The sequence below is a fragment of the Salmo trutta genome, chromosome 38 (assembly GCF_901001165.1).
Source record: "Salmo trutta chromosome 38, fSalTru1.1, whole genome shotgun sequence".
NCBI lineage: Eukaryota > Metazoa > Chordata > Actinopteri > Salmoniformes > Salmonidae > Salmo > Salmo trutta.
Window position 1 is genome coordinate 5,804,862 of NC_042994.1, and position 17,831 is coordinate 5,822,692.

Below are 17,831 nucleotides of genomic sequence, written 5' to 3' on the forward strand. Positions count from 1 at the left end.
TCCTCATAAATCTACACACAATACCCCATAATGAGAAAGTGAAAAGAGGTTTTTAGAAATGTTTGCAAATGTATTAAAAATAATAACAGAAATACCTTATTTATATAAGTATTTCAGACACTTTGCTATGAGACTTGAAATTAAGCTCAAGTGCATCCTGTTTTCATTGATCATCCTTGAGATGTTTCTACAACTTGATTGGAGTCCACCATCAATTGATTTGACATGATTTGGAAAAGCACACACCTGTCTATTTAAGGTCCCACAGTTGACAGTGCATGTCAGAGCAAAAACCAAGCCTTGAGGTCAAAGGAATTGTCCGTAGAGCTCTGAGACAGGATTGTGTCGAGGCACAGATCTGGGGAAGGGTACCAAACAATTTATGCAGCATTGAAGGTTCCCACGAATACAGTGGCCTCCATCATTCTTAAATAGAAGAAGTTTGGAACCACCAAGGCTCATTCTAGAGCTGGCCGCCCGGCCAAACTGAGCAATCGGGGGAGAAGGGCCTTGGTCAGGGAGGTGACCAAGAACCTGATGGTCAATCTGTCAGAGCTCCAGAGTTCCTCTGTGGAGATGGGAGAATCTTCCATGACAACCATCTCTGCAGCACTCCACCAATCAGGCCTTTATGGTAGAATGACCAGACGGAAGCCACTCCTCAGTAAAAGGCACATGACAGCCCGTTTGGAGTTTTCCCAAAGGCACCTAAAGGACTCTCAGACCATGAGAAACAAGATTCTCTGGTCTGATGAAACCAAGATTGAACTTTTTGGCCTGAATGCCGAGCGTCACGTCTGGAAGAAACCTGGCACCACCCCTATGGTGAAGCATGGTGGTAGCAGCATCATGCTGTGGGGATGTTTTTCAGCGGCAGGGACTGGGAGACTTGTCAGGATCAAGGGAAAGATGAAAGGACAAAGTACAGAGAGAGGCTGTAATCGATGCCAAAGGTGCTTCGAGGAGCAGAACCCACCACACAGCTCAGAGACGTGGGGATATCAGGCTGAGTAGGTCTGAATACTTATGTAAATATGATATTTCCGTTAAAAAAATGTATACATTTGCAACATTTCTAAAAACCTGTTTTTGCTTTTTCAATATGCGGCATTGTGTGTAAAATGATGAGGGAAAAAAAATATTTGATCCATTTTAGAATAAGGCTGTAACGTAACAAAATGTGGGAAAAGTCAAGGGGTCTGAATACTTTCCGAATGTACTGTATATAATCAACGCAACATGCAACAATTTCAATGATTTTACTGAGTTACAGTTCATATAAGGAAATCAGTCAATTTAACTAACTTCATTAGGCCCTAATCTATGGATTTCACATAAATGGGCAGAGGAGCAGCCATGGGTGGGCCTGGGAGGGCATAGTCTCACTCACTGGAGAGCCAGGCCCACCCACTGGGGAGCCAGGCCCACCCACTGGAGAGCCAGGCCCACCCACTGGGGAACCAGGCCCACCCACTGGAGAGCCAGGCCCACCCACTGGGGAACCAGGCCCACCCACTGGAGAGCCAGGCCCACCCACTGGGGAACCACGCCCACCCACTGGAGAGCCAGGCCCACCCACTGGAGAGCCAGGCCCACCCACTGGGGAACCAGGCCCACCCACTGGGGAACCAGGCCCACCCACTGGAGAGCCAGGCCCACCCACTGGGGAACCAGGCCCACCCACTGGGGAACCAGGCCCACCCACTGGGGAGCCAGGCCCACCCACTGGGGAGCCAGGCTCTGCCAGTCAGAATGAGTTTTTCCCCACAAAAGAGCATTATTACAGACAGAAATACTCCTCAGTTTCATCAGCTGGCCAGGTGACTGGTATCAGACGATCCGCAGGTGAAGAAGCCGGATTTGGACGTCCTGGGCTGGCGTGGTTACACGGTCTGCGGTTGTAAGGCCGGTTGGACATACCAAATTCTCTAAAACAAAGTTTTGATCATGCTGTTTCATCAGCTTCTTGATATGCTACACCTGTCAGGTGGATGGATTATCTTGTCAAAGGAGAAATGCTGACTAACAGGGATGTACACAAATTTGGGTACCACATTTTTGAGAAATATGCTGTTTGTGCGTACGGAAAATGTCTGAGATCTTTTATTTCAGCTCATGAAACATGGGACCAACACTTTACATGTTGCGTTTATATTTTTGTTCAGTATAAATGACTATGAATGCAAATGTAATGGGCTTCTAATCGCTGACTCTAAAATGGGGACAATGAGCCTATTCTAACCTATTCTAATTGCACGGAGCACTTGACATGTGATCACTTCACTACGATTCTTCCCACTAAACTCTGGGACCCCTGAAGAAAGTGTAAACTCTGTCAGCCTCATTGTTTGTCTTTTGGCGTTAACTAGGCCACTTAGCGATCCGCCATGACGATGATCGGATCCCCCAGGCGTTGAACTTGGCAGCATCGCCGTGCCCACACCAAAAAACGAATAAGCCCCCCCATCATCGTCGCTCTGCCCCTATTCCCTCCCTCCCTCGCCATGGGAACCAGGCCATCTTTAAAAACGCAGGAGTGCTCGACGAAGCTCCCACAATGCAAGAGGGCTGACATCTGTCTCGCTAAGTGGGCGCACTCTAGTGCTCCTTGTTTGTTCCAATCACCCCCGACCCCCCTCCTCCATCCTGTACCCTTTCTTTTACTCTCCCCTTCTCTCTGTCCCCCTCTCTCTCTCTCCCCCTCTATACTCTAGTGTTCCTCCTGTGTTCCCATCACCCTCCCCATCTCTCTCTCCAGAGAAGAGAGGAAGGAAGACGAGTCACATGGAATGTGAGGAGGAGAAGGGGAAGATATAGGGCGAAGAGATATGAAGCTTTTTGCTCATGAGATCGCAATCTCAAGATCACTCAGTACTTCCCAGCATATACTGCATGACCCCCCCCCCTACTTCCCTTCCATCATTATGTCAATTAAGCATGCAAACATTAAACATACTTAGATTGAGTCTTGGAATATCCAGTCAGTCTGTTGATGATTAAATATCTTGATCAATAGCACGTCAGATGAATGATTGAGATATAGGCCTCAGAGCTCAGACAACTCTGATTGGATATGTTAGTTTACCCTTGTAACCTCCCCACTCAACGGAGATGAGAAATAACAACAGCCCAGACCTTCCCCTCCTAACTAACCAGACCCCCTTATTTGATTCTATATGTTAAGTCCAGAGCAAATATTATTCTCGTCAAACTCTTTTGTGGAAATATAGCCGTCAACCCTTTGCAAATGCAAATGTAGGCCTAAATCCATGGGCCTCAATCAATGCAAGCATCCCCCATAGCTTTATAAAACACTGAATGCAAATTGCTGGGAGTAAGTAAGCGGTGTTATTGACAGCATGCCAAGGCTAGGCTACACAATGTAAAGAAGAGCCTCCTTTATATTCCACTGGGGATGTATGGATGTGTGGGATGAGTTCATTTTACCAGACGCACACACACACACACGCGCACAAACAAACACACACACGCGCACACACATGCACTCACGCACAAAGGTCCAGGTTCCAGGAAATAAATTACTAATACTTGTTTTAGGCCCTTAACTGAAAACACTCAAGTGCATCTGCAGGTTTAAAAGCTACAGTCTGAGATCTGGGACACTGTTCAATAGTCATTTCAACTAATGATATAGCCATTGATTGTTGAGGAATGGAACTTATAAATGCCTCATAAGCTCAGTATAACCTTAAAGAATCATTGGTACAACAGATTAGAATTTTTGAGTGGTTACATTATCCCTCGGTTTTATACCAAACCAAGTTGTGGGGCCGGGCCACCGTTTTGCTGAAACACAAACTCCAGATTGTGGATTTCAGGATGTCAAGAAGAATTCCCACCACAGTGAAAGAGCCAGGGGAGAAAGAGACAAGATGCCTGATACATAATGCAGTGTCTCATGCTGAAACAATTCCCTCTGTTTGCTCCTCTAAAGTGCCCATGTTCAATGCTCGTGTACACACCAGCTCTTCGTCCCAAATGGCACCCTATCCCCTATAGAGTGCACTACTTCTGAATATAGTGCACTAAATAAGAAATAGGGTGCCATTTGGGCAGTTCACTGCTTTCAGATGTAACTGGAGTGTGGTGAAACTGCACTAAAACATTTTAATAAAACATGGAGGCTGATACTACTGGAATACTTTAGTGCATGGAATACTACATGTTTTCTATGTAGATTCTCTTGGAATACTACATGTTTTCTATGTAGATTCTCTTGGAATACTACATGTTTTCTATGTAGGTTCTCTTGGAATACTACATGTCTTCCCCGTGTTTCAATGTAGATTCTCTTGCATGAATCAAACACATCAAGGGTAAAAAACAAGTGATAAGCCAAAAATAGATTGACATTTTTATTTCACAAAAACAAAATGCAGTTCAGTTCAGATGAAACTAAACAAGTTATTCAACAGTATTACCCAGAGTGGATGACTCATTTTGCCGTAGGGTTGAACAGAAATGTTCATGACTAAAAATGTTAGTCACTTGTCAACAATCATTGGTGGCATTTGCCTCCAAATCGTTTCTCTGAATTAGAAATTCAGACTCTCACATACAATACACATAACCAATGTCCACATCTGGCATCACAATATAAATATGGTCTGTCCAAAAACAATGAATCGAGTCATCAAAACAGGCTAGAGCAGGTGCTGTGAGGGGAAACGAGCATTTAGGGTGATATTTTCGTAGTGCAAAAATGTTGCGTTGCAATGTGCAAAAAATACTGTAAACTTCATTATAATCTCGCAGTGTGCGTTTTCTAATTCGCACAGAGCTTTTGCACTAGGAAAATGTCTCCCTTAAACTACAGTATCTTCAGTTATAAGTGCATGGAGGCCACAGCCTCGATGTTCCCCTCCTCGCGACCAGTCTCACACTTGCATTCTTCCACCACCATCACGCGCTTCTCCCGCACCTCCATCCCACAGCGCAGAGGCACCGTCACCGTGTGGGCCTTGGATGGAGCGCAGCGGGAACAGGGTGCACGGCGGTGTCCCCCTGCACCCGTCAGCCTGGCAGACTCCCAACCAGACGGGACGAACAGCGAACTGCATTGACCGAAGCACAGTTTGTTGTGGACCGTCACCGCATCGCAGCCCTCGGACGTTATCCGCTGTACATAGAAGATCGATTTTTAAAAAATGAGACAAGCATAAACATTTCGTATTTTGATGTTTCAAGCATTAGGCCCTACTTATTCAAAAATATCACTTTTAACTTTCTAATTTAGTCTAATAATGTGATTAAACTTTAGGCCTACTGTCCTCTATTGCCCTACACCATCTTTGTCATTGTTAACCAAAATCGAAAGGTCTGCCTCACCTGAGTAAAAGGCACCGCGGCGCAGCTCTGTCTGTTGGCAGAGTCCTTCAGACTGAGGGGCAGCGACATGGACATGGTCTTACTGTGGTCGCTCTTATCCATGGCCCTCTGCCACATCTCAAATCCCTGCCTCTTCTTCATACCCACCCCGCCATTGCCCTGACCGTCGTGGTGCAGATGTGACAGTGGATGCAGAGGCACCGCAGCTGCTTTGGCAGGGAGCGCAGGAGGGCCAGGGCGTCCCATGGACAAGAAGCCTGGGAAAGGCATCCTCGGACCGGGCGCACCTCGGGGGGAAATCCCGCCTCGTCTAAAAAGACCCGACAGACCCAGGTTATTGGGGTTGAGTTTGACTACCTTGACCGTTCCCCGAATAGGCTCCTGTTCATCGACTGGACCGTTACCGGATGATTCAAAGTCCCGACTTGCGCCATTCTTCGGAACGCTCTTGATAGAGTTGTGAGGGAATGGAAGAGACAAAGCCACGGCAGAAAATGTGGACAAAAACACAAAGTTGATGAAGAAAGTCATTTTTTCCCCCAAAAAGAGAAAATCTTCGATATTTTGTTCCAGATTCAGAAAAACCTAATCATTCCCCAGAAAATAAATCAATAATCAATTGGTTGTCTATATTTTAGTGGTTCAAGGTTCCAAATGGAAACCTTGCTGTCAGTCTGGGCTATGAGAGACTGGAGTTGGTGGCAGCCTTTTATAAGGACCAACCAACCCAGCCTTCACCTCTTGGAAGGTGTCATAATTCCCATGCTAATGGCCAGTATATCACAGCTAGCATTTAGGATTGTATTAGGATCCCCATTATCAGCTGCTGTAGCAGCAGCTACTCTTCCTGGGATCAACACAAAACATAAAACATGACATAATACCATAAAAACATCTCTCTTTAAACATCAACAGCCACCCAACGACTGAACTACACCTGCTGGGTCATAAGATCCATTGACATTTACAACTTCAAAGGGTTTCCGTTTATTACAGGTGAGTGTTTGAAAGGTGGTGAAGACATTTGAAGTAGTCCTATAGAGATTTGTTAGGCTCTGAGGATGTGAGTTTGAGAGGTACCCTGTATCAACAGAATAATACCAAGCCAAACAAGGGGCTTTCATTACATGTGGTGGTAAAGTCATAATGGGTTTATGTTCCGTGGGTATAAAGCCCAGCTCCCTTGTTATGGCCCATCATAATGCCATTAGAGTCCTGTGTTCTCTCACCCATGACCTGATCAGTCACTGGCTGTCTGGAGTTCTAGAACCCTGCTAGGAGTTCCCATGGACAGGCTCGGTGTTAATTGACACATGAACTTTCCCATCCCCACTCTACCATAGGCACCTGCCCAAGTGAAGTTTAGAATAACTGTTACTGAGTGAAGTGACTGTTAAGGAGACCGAAGATGTATGCACTACCGTTAAACCCCTTTGGATTAAAGTGTCTGCTAAATGGCAGATATTATTATTATAACTCAATGTTACTTAATGTTCCCAGACCTGTGACTGACCATGATACTGTGATTCTGCCTCTGACACTTCAGATATATTCCACAAGAGGGAGTAGTTGTCAAAGAGTTTTCCTGTTCACTGGAATGCTAATCATCACAAATTCACATACAGAGAGAGACACACACCCTCCCACATCTACCATAAACCCTAAGCAGTCCCTAAGCACCACAATATCCACAATCTACTGACAAGGAGGTTTCATCTGCAAGTCCCATTTATTGTGGTGTTGTCTCTGGTCTGGCTGGATTACCATGCCTGGGTCAGGCTCTGTGTTGCTGTTGGTCTAATAATAGGTGTTGCCTAGTCTGACGAACAACACTACTGACACCATCATGGACGCCAACTGAAACAGACACACACAACAAAAACCACACACACACACATTAGGTCACGGGAAACACATTGAAGCATCATTAACACACACCACGGGAGGAAACTATCTCTCTGTCTAACTGTGACTCTTTCTGAAATAGGTTTAGCCGGCTTTGCTGACAGTTCACTCATGTGGTAATGGTGTTGTTCGCATCGAGCACACACACACACACACACACACACACACACACACACACACACACACACACACACACACACACACACACACACACACACACACACACACACACAGTGCATGTGGAAACTATGTTTTAACACATAAGTCTAACTTTGAGGCTAAGTTAACGTTTCAGTTCATTTGTGTTGGGGGTGGTGTTAGTGGTTGTGGAGTCTCTCAGGAAGACAGTGTTATTGATGGAGTCCTTTCAATAGTGGATGCCAAGGCAGATAAGACTAAGTCTGTATCCCAAATAGCACCCTATTCCCTACTGTACATGGTGAACCACCTTTGATCAGAGCCCTATGGGCCCTGGAAAAAATAGTGCACCCTATATGGAATAGGGTTCCATTTGGGATGCAGACTTAGTCTTATCTGCCTTGGCATCCACTATTGAAATGACTCCATCAATAACACTGTCTTCCTGAGAGACTCAATAACAGCCAGCAGTGATTGTGTTATTTTGTCTGATCCATGTTGATTCACAAGGTCAATTTACTGTATAAGGCTTTCATTTACAAGATGGTGATCACAATGGAAACCACCTGTGGCTGTTAGTGGCCAATGTCTCTACCATCTAGTCATTTTGTCCCCATATAAGTTTGGGCAACTCCCACCATATACACTACCGTTCAAAAGTTTGGGGTCACTTAGAAATGTCCTTGTTTTAGAAAGAAAAGCACATTTGTTGTCCATTAAAATTACATCAAATTGATCAGAAATACAGTGTAGACATTGTTAATGTTGTAAATGACTATTGTAGCTGGAAACGGCTGATTTTTAATGGAATATCTACATAGGCCCATTATCAGCAACCATCCCTCCTGTGTTCCAATGGCACGTTGTGTTAGCTAATCCAAGTTTATCATTTTAAAAGGCTAATTGATCATTAGAAAACCCTTTTGCAATTATGTTAGCACAGCTGAAAACCGTTGTTCTGATTAAAGAAGCAATAAATCTGGCCTTCTTTAGACTAGTTGAGTATCTGGAGCATCAGCATTTGTGGGTTAGATTACAGGCTCAAAATGGCCAGAAACAAAGAACTTTCTTCTGAAACTCGTCAGTCTATTCTTGTTCTGAGAAATTAAGGCTATTCCATGCGAGAAATTGCCAAGAAACTGAAGATCTCATACAACTCTGTGTACTACTCCATTCACAGAACAGCGCAAACTGGCTCTGACCAGAATACAAAGAGGAGTGGGAGGCCCCGGTGCACAACTGAGCAAGAGGACATGTACATTAGAGTGTCTAGTTTGAGAAACAGACGCCTCACAAGTCCACAACTGTCCACAACTGGCAGCTTCATTAAATAGTACCCGCAAAACACCAGTCTCAACATCAAAAGTGAAGAGGCGACTCCGGGATGCTGGCCTTCTAGGCGGACTTGTGAGGCGTCTGTTTCTCAAACCAGACACTCTAATGTAATTGTCCTCTTGCTCAGCTGTGCACCAGGGCCTCCCACTCCTCTTTCTGTTCTGGTTAGAGACAGTTTGCGCTGTTCTGTGAAGGGAGTAGTACACAGCGTTGTACGAGATCTTCAGTTTCTTGGCAATTTCTCGCATGGAATAGCATTCATTTCTCTGAACAAGAATAGACTGACGAGTTTCTGAAGAAAGTTCTTTGTTTCTAGCCATTTTGAGCCTGTAATCGAACCCATAAATGCTGATGCTCCAGATACTCAACTAGTCTAAAGAGGGCCAGTTTTATTGCTTCTTTAATCAGAACAACAGTTTTCAGCTGTGCTAACATAATTGCAAAAGGGTTTTCTAATGATCAATTAGCCTTTAAAATGAAAAACTTGGATTAGCTAACACAACGTGCCATTGGAACACAGTAGTGATGGTTTCTGATAATAGGCTTCTGTACACCTATGTAGATATTCCATTCAAATAAATCAGCCGTTTCCAGCTACAATAGTCATTTACAACATTAACAATGTCTACACTGTATTTCTGATTAATATGATGTTATTTTAATGGACAAAAACAAGGTAATTTCTAAGTGACCCCAAACCTTTGAACGGTAGTGTAAGTTTGGGCAACTCTCACCATATAAGTTTGGGCAACTCTGAAAGGACACTTACCTCCATGACACAGATGCCAGAAGCGGTGGAGCCAAAGATGACGCTGTGGTCCTGGATCACATTGATCAGTTTGGTAATGCAGCTCTGGTGACCGACAGATAGATAAAGAGGACGTTACCATCTGTTCCTTCACAAGACATGGCCACTACCCAAGTTAGAAATAGGCAACGGAGTAATGGCTTTTAACACTGCTACATCGACCATAGTTTCTGGAACCATGCTGAAAAAGACAAATGTAAGAAAATATCCAAACCAGCACAGTTTGATGTGGGTCAACACGATAGTGTAAAAAGGGTCAAAGTCGTTCCAGCTATGGTGGATGTGTAACCAGGCCAGCTCGGAACAGCTTGGTTTGGCTCGGCTTATTCATGTGGAAAAGTGTACCCTACCTTTGGGTGTATCAGGCCCTGGGTGGTGTCGAGGCCGTCGCAGGCGGTGCTCGTCAGGTCAACACAGCACGTCTTGGGGTACAACAGGCCAGTGTTAGCACTGAACACGGAGTTTGTGAAGTCAGCCGTGGAGTTGTCAAAGCCACAGCACTTGTACTGCACACAGTAGAGAAAGGCACAGCGTTGAGACATTGGACTTCTATTGGTGCCCATTGACAATTTCGTTTGTTTCTCGTTTCTTCCGGAGCTTTTGCACATGTACAGTGAAGGATGGTAGCTCTGGTCTGAAAACCAGACCTGTTTTGTGCAAACATTCTACTCCTTGTAGTTCGCGTCATATGCCAAAGTTTGTCATGACAAGGAGAGGCAAGGAGTGGAATGATAGACTGGTACCCAGGGTATGGTAGATCCTACTGGTATTAAAGCAGCAATCAGCAGTAAAAACAATAACAAAGCATCCCCCCCACCCGTTTGGGTAAAAAGCTGAGGGATGAGGCTGGAGAAATATAACCACTCAAATTCAGAAACTGAGATATGGATTCAAGGACTGACCATCCATGATATCAACATCATCGTTGTAACCATGTTTTTAGGCTATATAGTGTTTGTTTACATTTACTTTGTTAACAAACATTTGAGTAAAACAAGCTTACAGTATATTTTGGGTTCTGAACTAAGCTCATCAGGCATTTTATAAGTTATATACTTCAAGAATCAATGGGTACATATAATGAATTTATAAGTCCAAAAATGAATGTAGCAACTGCTGATTGCCCCTTAAAGTCAGAGTTCACATAGCCCACTCACATGGACCATGATCGTGTTCCAGGCTGTTGATATGGGGTCTGCAGCCGTTGGTCCCATATAAGACATCCGTAAAGAGTCCTTACTGGCTCCACGAATCGTAACCACCACCTGAAACACAGGAAGTCTCCCAATCATTTACCCCAGTGCTTGACTGTTAATCACGCCAAGAAAACTTTACAGCATCTTTGTAGCAGTTCAGACAGTAAGGCTATGCGTGAATCATCTGTGCTTTGTACAGTTTCTTTGTTGCAGTTTAGACCGTGAGAGTGAGTAGATCATCTGTGCTAAATACAGTATCTTTGTTGTAGTTTAGACCGTAAGGATAGGGTCAATGTGGATTGTCTGTGCTTGCTTTGTACAGTATTTATTTTGCAGTTTAGATAGTGAGGGTGTGAGTGGATCGTATGTGCTTTGTATGGCATCTTCTTTACAGTTTAAACAGTGAGGGTGAGTGGATAATCTGTGATTTGTACATTATCGTAGTTACAGTTGAGTCAGTGAGGGCGTGAGAGTGGATCGTCTGTGCTTACCAGATCTTTGTACACCAAAATGAAAATAACCCCAGTAACCTCAGCTGCAAACATCATAGACACGATGAAGAAATACTGTCAGATCAAGGAGAGGGTTAGAATCAACCACATCATAGTTCATAGGTGAGCAGGGTAATAACTGTACACTCTCTATACCTCTGCATCCCCACTTCCTGGTCTCCTGTGACCTATGACCCAACATATAGTTCCCTCTAGTGTACAAATTAAAGTGACGCTACAGATGTTTTGTATAATTTCACCCAGTAGTTTTGAAAGTAGCACTCACGAGCCAAAACGGGGCCCTGAAAAGTGTGCACAATTGTGTACAACGTCATCCATTTCGTATGATATGCTACATCCTAAAAAATATATATTTTAAAAAAATCATGCAATTCTTACGCTATGTTAGCAATTCCAATTCGTACGATATGTTCCGAATTTGTAAATGCTTAAGATCCCGTTCAATCTCTGTAAATGGAATACACAAAGACTATAGAGCAACCATCAAATCTCTCTGTGGAACTTGCCTAGCACATCTGATTCAACTAATAATCAAGCCCCTGACTACTTAAATCCGTTCAGAAGGACACAACATCTTGGAATGTTCAGATAGAAATATGTTACGTAGAACAAACATGCCTCTCCAACATGTGGAACAAGGAATCATGTCGGCTATATTCATGGCATTACTATCTGCAACGTTCGACAACATTTGGCAACTGAACGTGGTCCAGGTGTGCTAGTTCAGACTGCACTCCACAAAAGTGACCCACCTCTCTTCTAGACTGAGCCCCAAATGGTTATACTGTTGATGAGGTTTATATCTTGTAAAACGACAGGGGGAATTTGTTCATTTGAATTTCATGTTTGTTTTATTATTTAAAAGTGGAACATGAATTGCCTCATTCAAGTCACGAGTGTGTCCAGAAGTTAAAGAGTTTATTGACCCCCTTGCCACCCTCTGGAAGTCACCCTCGGAGTTCCGACAACAACACGCGTCAACAGAGGGCCCTCAGAGCGAATTGATAGGGGCGAGGGGGTGGTTTGGGATTCACGGTCTCTTACCAGCATGATGAGGCAGCGGTTCTCGCTCCAGGCCCCGTAGCAGCCAATGAACCCCAGCAGAGACAGGATGGCCCCCAGGCACATACACACATAGCTGATGGTCACCAGCTGTGCCGAGAAAGAGCCCATCACCTGGACAAAGGTGGCCGCCCCGTACCTAATCCACACGCCTAGGCCAAACAGCACAATGCCACTCACCTGGATGGGGGAAGAGATGGACCATAGAGTTAGAATGACTAGAATGGATTCACCTGGATGGGGGAAGAGAAGGACCATAGAGTTAGAATGACTAGATTGTAGGACCCTCTGATTGAAGACAGTGTCCCGTGGGGGAACTGGTCAGGCGACCATATTGGGTTAGAGAATGAGATGTGCATCCATGAGATTGAGGGTATTGATAGAGTGTATTGACATTGGACATACTGATTGGGTGAATTAACATGAGATTGATCATATTGATGCATCATTATCGTGTTTTCCTCAACATTTACTGTAGATGTGGGCTAAGAGTTGTTCAAACTAGATTCTGAAATGAATGCAGGGCCTCAACTAAACTATATGGAATTGAAAACGTTGGACTATCCTGAGCATACCATCTGTAACACATAGGGACAGTTTCCTAGAACAGATTAAGCATAGTCTTGGACTAAAAAGCTATTTGAATTTAATTTTATGGGGTAACAGACATATACAACAAAACGTACAAATGTGGACCCAGAGGATATCACTTGAAAGTATGAATTAAAACGCTTGTTTCCAAAGTGGTGCTCGATGGTAAAAACAATAACACATAATGGTTCAAAGGGAAGACAAAATTACAAACAACCATAAATACATTCATTTATATTGACATCCTAAAAAGTGGCACCATGGAGATTCTCTGATTCCCTGTGGTCTGATGATTCTACCAGACTTTCACTCCAACCTACATGTTGTAGTGAATGTAATCGTTCTGCAGTGCGGGTTTGATTGAATCCAGCCTAATAGCCTCTTATGGTATAATCTACAGATAAACCCCTCCAAAAAGCACACAAAAAACGGTGCACTTACAAATATGATGCCACTGAGTAGCATCATCAGGTACCTCAACAGGCCATACAGGTGATGTAGTCTGGACATGGCTGACTGCGCTGTAATGTCATGAACCGCTTGGTTCAATCTACGTGAAACCATACAAACAGGTTAACATTTTTCACATAGACCAATAATCTGGTAATGTTCAATACTCAACGTTGTTGAATTGCTATCTATCATTGACATGACAAACACTCATTACATGCAAAAATAATGTTATCCAAAGTTAGCTTGAAGTTAACTAGCTACTATCAGCCTGGATATTTCATATTCATTTTGGCAAATGTGCATTTTTAGCAAGTTATATAACGTTAGCTAGCTAGCTACTGTATCACCCTTGCTTTAATAATGGCCAGAAGAAGAAAGCTATAAATTAAGAAATTCCTGATTAGTTGTTCAATAATTGACAAATTAATCAGTTGCACTTGCATTCTTAATGACCTTTTTGCAGGCTACAAGCGGTAGTTAGCTAGCCCAGCTGACAAGCTAACTTGCTATTGGTATCTTCTTTTGGCAGGGGCACGAGCTCGAACCTTCATGGCAATGCGCACCCGTTTCCAAGGGCAACGCAGGTCCGGGTCATAATCAGAGGTGTCACAATTAACATTTTGTAACAATAGATGTAGCTCGAGGATACAATGTAGATAACTTTATTTATATTGTGCTTTTCAATAGCAACATGGCCTCAGAGCATGTCATATTATTCTGTATGTAAATCTATGACATTCTACAGCGCCATCAGAAAGTATTCAGACCCCTTCACTTTTTTCCACAGGGAGGTGACCAAGAACCTGATGGTCACTCTGTCAGAGCTCCAGAGTTCCGATGTGGAAATGGGAGAACCTTCCAGACGGACAACCATTTTTTTTTTTCACCTTTATTTAACCAGGTAGGCAAGTTGAGAACAAGTTCTCATTTACAACTGCGACCTGGCCAAGATAAAGCAAAGCAGTTCGACACATATAACAACACAGAGTTACACATGGAGTAAAACAAACATACAGTCAATAATACAGTAGAAAATAAGTCTATATACAATGTGAGCAAATGAGGTGAGATAAAGGGAGGTAAAGGCAATAAATAGGCCATGGTGGTGAAGTAAATACAATATAGCAATTAAAACAATGGAATGGTAGATTTGACAGTAGATGAGTGTGCAAAGTAGAAATACTGGGGTGCAAAGGAGCAAAATAAATAAATACATTAAATACCATCTCTGCAGCACTCCACCAATCAGGCCTTTATGGTAGAGTGGCCAGGCAGAAGCCACTCCTCATGAAAAGGCACATGACAGCCCGCTTGGAGTTTGCACAAAAGCACCAAAAGGACTCTCAGACCATGAGAAACAAGATTCTCTGGTCTAATGAAGCCAAGATTGAACTCTTTGGCCTGAATGCCAAGCTTCACATCTGGAGGAAACTTGGCACAATCCCTACAGTGAAGCATGGTGGTGACAGCATCATGCTGTGGGGATCTTTTTCAGTGGCAGGGACTGGCAGACTAGTCAGGATCGAGGGAAAGATGAACAGAGCAAAGTACAGAGAGATCCTGGATAAAAACCTGCTCCAGAGCACTCGGGACCTCAAGACTGGGGCAAAGGTTCACCTTCCAACAGGACAACAACCCTAAGCACACAGCCAAGACAACATAGGAGTGGCTTCGGGACAAGTCTCTGAATGTCCTTGAGTGGCCCAGCCAGAGCCCGGACTTGAACCTGATGGAAAGTCTCTGGAGACCTGAAAATAGCTGTGCAGCAATGCTCCCCATCCAACCTGACAGAGCTTGAGAGGATCTGCAGAGAAGAATGGGAGAAACTCCCCAAATACAGACGTGCCAAGCTTGTAGCGTCATACCCAAGAAGACTCGATGCTGTAATCACTGCCAAAGGTGCTTCAACAAAGTACTGAGTAAAGGGTCTGAATACTTATGTAAATGGAATATCAGTTTTTATTTTTTTATAAATATTTTTGCTTTGTCATTATGGGGTACTGTGTGTAGATTGAGGGGGTAAAGCAATTTAATACATTTTAGAATAAGCCAGTAATGTAACAAAATGTGGAAAAAGTCAAAGGGTCTGAATACTTTCAAAAGGCAAAATATACAAAATATAGCTAGGTGGCTAATGTTAGCTAGCTGGCTAATGTTAGCTAGGGGTTAGGGTTAAGGTTAGGGAAATGGTTCGCTAAAATGGTTATGGTTAGCTAAAAGGGTTAGGGGAAGGGTTAGCTATCATGTTAAGTAGTTGCAAAGTAGCAAAAAAGTAGTAAGTAGTTTCTAAAGTTGTCCGTGATGAGGTTCAAACTCTCAACCTTTGGGTTGCTAGACGTTCGCCTTATACGCCCACCCAGTCAACCACCCTGCTTTCATTTAATTAACCATCTGTTATGTAATCATACCAAAAGTAACATATCATACTAATTTGCGTTTCACAGATTTACATTTACTATGTTACATCTAGTCTGAGACCAGGCTGTCAATACAGGTAAAAGTGCTTCATATCATAAAATAAAAATACTAACAAAGACAGGAGGAAGGAGAATGAAAAGAATAGCTCATTAAAATCATACATTAAAAGCATCTTCATAAAACTCTTGTCTTCAGCAGGGATTTAAAATGAGGCACTGAATCTGCAAGTCTGATCTAAAAAGTAGCCCAGTAGATGCCAACTTTAGGTGAATATGATTGAGAAACTATTGCAAATAAGAACATGTTTAATTTCCTCATAAAGAATCAAACAAGAAATAAACAAGTCAGACTGAATGTGGTAATTTCTAAACTTCAATATGTACAGTGCCTTGCGAAAGTATTCGGCCCCCTTGAACTTTGACCTTTTGCCACATTTCAGGCTTCAAACATGAAGATATAAAACTGTAATTTTTTGTGAAGAATCAACAACAAGTGGGACACAATTATGAAGTGGAACGAAATTTATTGGATATTTCAAACTTTTTTAACAAATAAAAAACGGAAAAATTGGCCGTGCAAAATTATTCAGCCCCTTTACTTTCAGTGCAGCAAACTCTCTCCAGAAGTTCAGTGAGGATCTCTGAATGATCCAATGTTGACCTAAATGACTAATGATGATAAATAGAATCCACCTGTGTGTAATCAAGTCTCCGTATAAATGCACCTGCTCTGTGATAGTCTCAGAGGTCCGTTTAAAGCGCAGAGAGCATCACGAAGAACAAGGAACACACCAGGCAGGTCCGAGATACTGTTGTGGAGAAGTTTAAAGCCGGATTTGGATACAAAAATATTTCCCAAGCTTTAAACATCCCAAGGAGCACTGTGCAAGCGATAATATTGAAATGGAAGGAGTATCAGACCACTGCAAATCTACGAAGACCCGGCCGTCCCTCTAAACTTTCAGCTCATACAAGGAGAAGACTGATCAGAGATGCAGCCAAGAGGCCCATGATCACTCTGGATGAACTGCAGAGATCTACAGCTGAGGTGGGAGACTCTGTCCATAGGACAACAATCAGTCGTATACTGCACAAATCTGGCCTTTATGGAAGAGTGGCAAGAAGAAAGACATTTCTTAAAGATATCCATAAAAAGTGTTGTTTAAAGTTTGCCACTAGCCACCTGGGAGACACACCAAACATGTGGAAGAAGGTGCTCTGGTCAGATGAAACCAAAATTGAACTTTTTGGCAACAATGCAAAACGTTATGTTTGGCGTAAAAGCAACCCAACTCATCACCCTGAACACACCATCCCCACTGTCAAACATGGTGGTGGCAGCATCATGGTTTGGGCCTGCTTTTCTTCAGCAGGGGCAGGGAAGATGGTTAAAATTGATGGGAAGATGGATGGAGCCAAATACAGGACCATTCTGGAAGAAAACCTGATGGAGTCTGCAAAAGACCTGAGACTGGGACGGAGATTTGTCTTCCAACAAGACAATGATCCAAAACATAAAGCAAAATCTACAATGGAATGGTTCACAAATAAACATATCCAGGTGTTAGAATGGCCAAGTCCAGACCTGAATCCAATCGAGAATCTGTGGAAAGAACTGAAAACTGCTGTTCACAAACGCTCTCCATCCAACCTCACTGAGCTCGAGCTGTTTTGCAAGGAGGAATGGGCAAACATTTCAGTCTCTCGATGAGCAAAACTGATAGAGACATACCCCAAGCGACTTACAGCTGTAATCGCAGCAAAAGGTGGCGCTACAAAGTATTAACTTAAGGGGGCTGAATAATTTTGCACGCCCAATTTTTCCGTTTTTTATTTGTTAAAAACGTTTGAAATATCCAATAAATGTCGTTCCACTTCATGATTGTGTCCCACTTGTTGTTGATTCTTCACAAAAAGTTACAGTTTTATATCTTTATGTTTGAAGCCTGAAATGTGGCAAAAGGTCGAAAAGTTCAAGGGGGCCGAATACTTTCACAAGGCACTGTATATGTACAAAATGAGACACTGTATATCCATTCAAGACAGTTAAATAACAACAACAAAA

The 17,831-nt window shown here is 43.2% G+C and overlaps 2 protein-coding genes across 7 annotated transcripts; both read right to left on the reverse strand.

Moving 5' to 3' along the window:
- Positions 1-4,577: 4,577 nt before the first annotated feature.
- Positions 4,578-5,880, reverse strand: dand5 (DAN domain family, member 5). The gene is made up of 3 exons (XM_029738917.1): positions 5,551-5,880; positions 5,350-5,508; positions 4,578-5,140 (listed from the first exon to the last, which is right to left on the reverse strand). Exons 1-3 carry the CDS (start codon positions 5,878-5,880, stop codon positions 4,847-4,849), a joined length of 783 nt encoding a protein of 260 aa, XP_029594777.1. The 3' UTR covers positions 4,578-4,846.
- LOC115178264 (tetraspanin-16) lies at positions 5,737-14,117 on the reverse strand. Of its 6 annotated transcripts, none has more exons than XR_003872587.1 (8): positions 13,338-13,615; positions 12,288-12,485; positions 11,223-11,297; positions 10,693-10,800; positions 9,886-10,041; positions 9,497-9,580; positions 7,053-7,206; positions 5,737-5,796 (listed from the first exon to the last, which is right to left on the reverse strand). XR_003872587.1 is itself a non-coding variant. In XM_029739355.1 (8 exons), the coding sequence occupies exons 2-8, from the start codon at positions 13,404-13,406 to the stop codon at positions 7,147-7,149; spliced, it is 750 nt and encodes a 249-aa protein (XP_029595215.1). In that variant the 5' UTR covers positions 13,407-13,446; positions 13,803-14,117; the 3' UTR covers positions 7,019-7,146. The 6 variants fall into 6 exon arrangements, 5 of the variants coding, with proteins under 5 accessions (XP_029595215.1, XP_029595216.1, XP_029595218.1 ...); XM_029739355.1 differs by lacking the exon at positions 5,737-5,796 and adding an exon at positions 13,803-14,117 and having other exon boundaries at positions 7,019-7,206; positions 13,338-13,446; XM_029739356.1 differs by lacking the exon at positions 5,737-5,796 and adding an exon at positions 13,791-13,862 and having other exon boundaries at positions 7,019-7,206; positions 13,338-13,446.
- Positions 14,118-17,831: the final 3,714 nt, after the last annotated feature.

Coding starts and splice junctions, on each gene's coding strand:
- dand5 (XM_029738917.1), bottom strand. CDS start 5,880: ATGACTTTCTTCATCAACTTTGTGTTTTTGTCCACATTTTCTGCCGTG. Junction 5,509..5,550: donor TCCCTGCCAAAGCAGCTGCG/GTGCCTCTGCAT, acceptor CACGACGGTCAG/GGCAATGGCGGGGTGGGTAT. Junction 5,141..5,349: donor CCGCGGTGCCTTTTACTCAG/GTGAGGCAGACC, acceptor TTCTATGTACAG/CGGATAACGTCCGAGGGCTG.
- LOC115178264 (XM_029739354.1), bottom strand. CDS start 13,460: ATGGTTTCACGTAGATTGAACCAAGCGGTTCATGACATTACAGCGCAG. Junction 12,486..13,337: donor TACTCAGTGGCATCATATTT/GTAAGTGCACCG, acceptor TCCCCCATCCAG/GTGAGTGGCATTGTGCTGTT. Junction 7,207..9,496: donor CTGGCATCTGTGTCATGGAG/GTAAGTGTCCTT, acceptor TGTCTGTTTCAG/TTGGCGTCCATGATGGTGTC.